Source organism: Ipomoea triloba, chromosome 4 (genome assembly GCF_003576645.1).
Source record: "Ipomoea triloba cultivar NCNSP0323 chromosome 4, ASM357664v1".
Classification (NCBI taxonomy): domain Eukaryota; kingdom Viridiplantae; phylum Streptophyta; class Magnoliopsida; order Solanales; family Convolvulaceae; genus Ipomoea; species Ipomoea triloba.
This window is the reverse complement of record NC_044919.1, coordinates 17,871,272-17,874,984: the sequence shown is the minus strand read 5'-3', so window position 1 is coordinate 17,874,984 and position 3,713 is coordinate 17,871,272. Positions and strand designations below refer to the sequence as shown.

General features: G+C 37.5%; 1 protein-coding gene across 2 annotated transcripts; it reads right to left on the bottom strand.

Moving 5' to 3' along the window:
• Positions 1-69: 69 nt before the first annotated feature.
• LOC116017776 (mitogen-activated protein kinase 7-like) lies at positions 70-3,340 on the bottom strand. Of its 2 annotated transcripts, XM_031258413.1 has the most exons (3): positions 2,886-3,340; positions 1,898-2,803; positions 70-1,111 (listed from the first exon to the last, which is right to left on the bottom strand). In XM_031258413.1, the coding sequence occupies exons 2-3, from the start codon at positions 2,318-2,320 to the stop codon at positions 407-409; spliced, it is 1,128 nt and encodes a 375-aa protein (XP_031114273.1). In that variant the 5' UTR covers positions 2,321-2,803; positions 2,886-3,340; the 3' UTR covers positions 70-406. The 2 variants fall into 2 exon arrangements, with proteins under 2 accessions (XP_031114273.1, XP_031114272.1); XM_031258412.1 differs by having other exon boundaries at positions 1,898-3,340.
• Positions 3,341-3,713: the final 373 nt, after the last annotated feature.

The window sequence follows — 3,713 nt, the reverse complement described above, 5'->3', positions numbered from 1 at the left end:
TAGGCAAAACTATACCAACAAAATGAAGGCAGTTTTGCAGCTTAGGCAAAACTATACCAACAAAGATAATGAACTAAGAAAAGCAATCTTGATAATTCAGAAGCTTAAACAAAATCTTGAGTTTAAAGAAAGGAAAACTGAATTCCATAAATACAAAATTATGAAATAATTCTGATAATAAGCGTTGCACTCCTCTGATTATCGGGTTGATATATCCTTCTTAAAACTAATTGGTGATAGCATCGACATTAACCATTTAACCATATTCTTCCATGGTAAGTCACATCGCCACGTCTCTAATCGAGCAGGGTTGAATTTGACCGACCCGCCCAAATGCCCAACACACATCACGAAGATGATCCTGAGATTTGATCACCCTAGCTTTGTTATCCTGTGAATTGAAAAGTTAGTAAAAGTTGTTGACATATGCAGGAGCAGGTTGAGGATGGTAATGCAGGATTTCTCTGAGCATCATCTGCCTAATAACTGCTAGATCTTTGGTACTATCGTCGACATCAAGATGGAGAGGAAATTGGGCAGGGGGGTTTTGGATTGGATCATAAAGGCCAGTCAAGTAAGGGTGATACAGAGCTTGTGAAACAGTGATTCTCTTGGATGGATCAAAAACAAGCATCTTCTGCAACAAATCTAACGCCAAAGGATCCGCTTCAGGGAACAGAGAAGAGAAGTGAGGTCCTCTGGAAAAAGGAAGTGATCTTATAAACCTCTTAGCCTTTGGGTTGTCAATAAACTGAAGATGAGCTTCAGGTTGGGTGCCAAGAAGAGTGATGATAAGTTTGAGCTGAGTGAGGCAATCAGTTCCAGGAAAGAGTGGTTTCCTGCCAAGAATCTCCGCGAATATGCACCCAACAGACCATACATCAATGGAGGTTCCGTAATTATCACAGCAGAGAAGCAGTTCTGGTGCTCGGTACCAGCGAGTGACTACATATTCAGTCATCAACTGTCCATTGTTGTCTCCGCTTGTTGTTCTAGCCAGTCCAAAGTCACATATTTTCAGATCACAGTTAGCATTGACAAGGATGTTCCCAGGCTTCAAATCCCGGTGGAGAACGTTTGCTGAGTGGAGATATTCCAACCCCCGAAGGACCTAAGTTTGACAATTCATACAAAATATAATGACGATAAGAGAGTGTTAGTTTAAAGGAAGAAGCTGAGGAAGATGCTTAGGTGCCCGCATCAATTGTTATACCATAGCCAAGGGATACAAAAATTATATACCTACAGTTAACACATTTTGTATTTACAATTAATCGTTTATGTACATATAAACAAATAACTTGATAATTGTTGACACGTACATATTATGATAGTTACAGGAACATCAATTGTCAATTGCAAACACGACACAGAATCTTAAGGGTATTTTTGAACCAGTCTCTATAATGCAAGGTAGACTCTTGTTCATGATATAATTTGTGTGCCTATATAAACTTAACTCAATCGTTTAATATGCAATATTTGAGAGAAGAGATCAAGATTCAAAAATCAGTAACAATAATGTAGGGATTATGTTCAAAGTGGACAGATCCCTTGTATGTACAAACATTTGATCATGTTTGTTGAGCCACAGAATTGTGTGATTTGCTAGTTATGCCATAAATCAGGACCTATTTTGCATTACATTGTAGACCTTAGTCAAAAAATAATATTCAAATTTTGTCTCTACAGGCAAACACATAATTTTTAAATCAGATCAAACTCATAATGTAATATGAATTCTGATCCATAATATAACAATTGCATTTACCACATCCAACATGCTCTGTCACACCGAACTAGGAGGATCTTAGGGTTTTATGATTCAACAATTTAGGAGAAAAAAGAGGGAAATGTGTAAGTATTAACTCATCAACCAATCAAACATCTTAATTACCTGGAAAAGGAAATACTTGCAATGATCATTTGTGAGTGGCTGAGAGGACTTTATGATATGATGAAGATCAGTATCCATCAATTCATACACCAAATACAAATCTGTGAAACTACTCCGATTGCTCGGCATCATAACATCCCTCAAAGCGATCACGTTTTCGTGCCGAATGTGACGCAAAAGCTGCAACTCTCTAAGACATCTAAGCGCATCCATTCTATTCCCAAACACGTCATTGATCTTCTTGATCGCCACCCTCTCGCCGGTCTCCCTGTTCACCGCCGAACACACCACGCCGTAAGCACCTCTACCTATTGCCTTCATCGGAACGTACTTCGTATCCACTTCAAAAATCGTTTCCCACATTCTGAAGTAATGCTTCCCGTAAGCCATAATACCGTTTGGCGGCCCCACCGGCGTTGCCATTTCCCTTCCCTCCTAATCACGGACTCGCTCAATTACGGTGGGAGGTTGGTAAAGGCTAAGTTTAGCACCAGATTACCGAAAAATTGTTAGGCAGAGGTAGGTAAAGGTCAAGTTTAACACGGACCTACTGAGAAATTATTGGGTAGAGGTAGGTTTGAAAGATTGTTCAGCAGAGGTAGGTAAAGGACAAGATAACATCCGACTACTGAGAGATCATTGGGTAGAAGTAGGTAAAGACCAAGCTTAACACCTGACTACTGGGAAATTGTTGGGTAGAGGTAGTTAGAGGTCAAGATAACACTCCACTATTGAGAAATTGTTGATTAGGTAAATGACTTAAAAAGATCGATTCTAATAACTCGTTTCTCAAAAATGTTATGATGATTTATAACGAAATAAAATTCAGTCTCAACTCACCATAATAACTTTTGGCGTTAAGCACTTAATCCTAACAAACTAGGATTGCCAATCTCAAATCCTCAACTGATACAAATGCAATACAATTAACCCTAGTTTCAAAAGCAAATCTAAAACTTTTATCAAACACCTAATAATCAATGCTTACTCTTCCGGCAATTGACGATCCTCTGCTCCTTCCCTTTTCAGCTTTCAATGATTATTTTAATGCCGACAAATTTTCTGCTTTCCTTTACCTTCAATCTTCCACAAATTCACTGCAACTTTGTCAACTTTGTCCGATCCACAGCCATTCTCTCTCCAAAGAAGCAAACAGAGGATTTTGTATTAACATATACTGAGTCTCTGAGGGGGGGAAATTGAGACAAAAGAGAGCATTTTGATGAACGAGATTGGCGATTATCTCAAAGAATAAGACAGCTATGTATATCTTGTTCCTCATCTTCTTCTCCCAAAAAGTCAGATGGGGGTACATCAAATTCATCGTCATCCTCTACTTGCCCGCTGATTCATGCACGATACAGTAGTGAAGGCTTATTAATTAATTCATTCTTTATTCAAATGCAGAGCCGACTAGAACATTTGCCAACAATTGGTGTTAGTTAGTTAGGCTGCTGTTAGGTGTTAGCCCTCAATTAGCCACCAGTTTGGGAGAGCTATAAAATTGAAATACTTAGGCAGGGTATGACAATAACATTAGATTGATACAACTCTTTACATTGTTAATTTAATATGATAGCATGTTTGGTTCATGAAATGTCACAATCTGAAAGTGTGCATTAAGTAAAGAGTCGAATTTGTAATCTTGTAATTATTAAGTAAACAGTCTAATCAACTTTTTTTAAAATTGTTAAATAAATCATTGGACTTTTAAGTAAACAGTTTAATCAACTTATTTCATCGAGAATGAAATATTTAAGAAATAAAATAAGAAATTTATTCTATTATGGTAAAAAGTGTTAAATAAATCATTGGA

What these genes read in the sequence shown, in the direction of transcription:
- LOC116017776 (XM_031258412.1), bottom strand. Translation starts at nt 2,320, where the DNA reads ATGGCAACGCCGGTGGGGCCGCCAAACGGTATTATGGCTTACGGGAAG. An exon ending in GCAAGTATTTCCTTTTCCAG is followed by an intron (nt 1,112 to 1,897) that starts GTAATTAAGATG and finishes TGTCAAACTTAG; the next exon opens with GTCCTTCGGGGGTTGGAATA.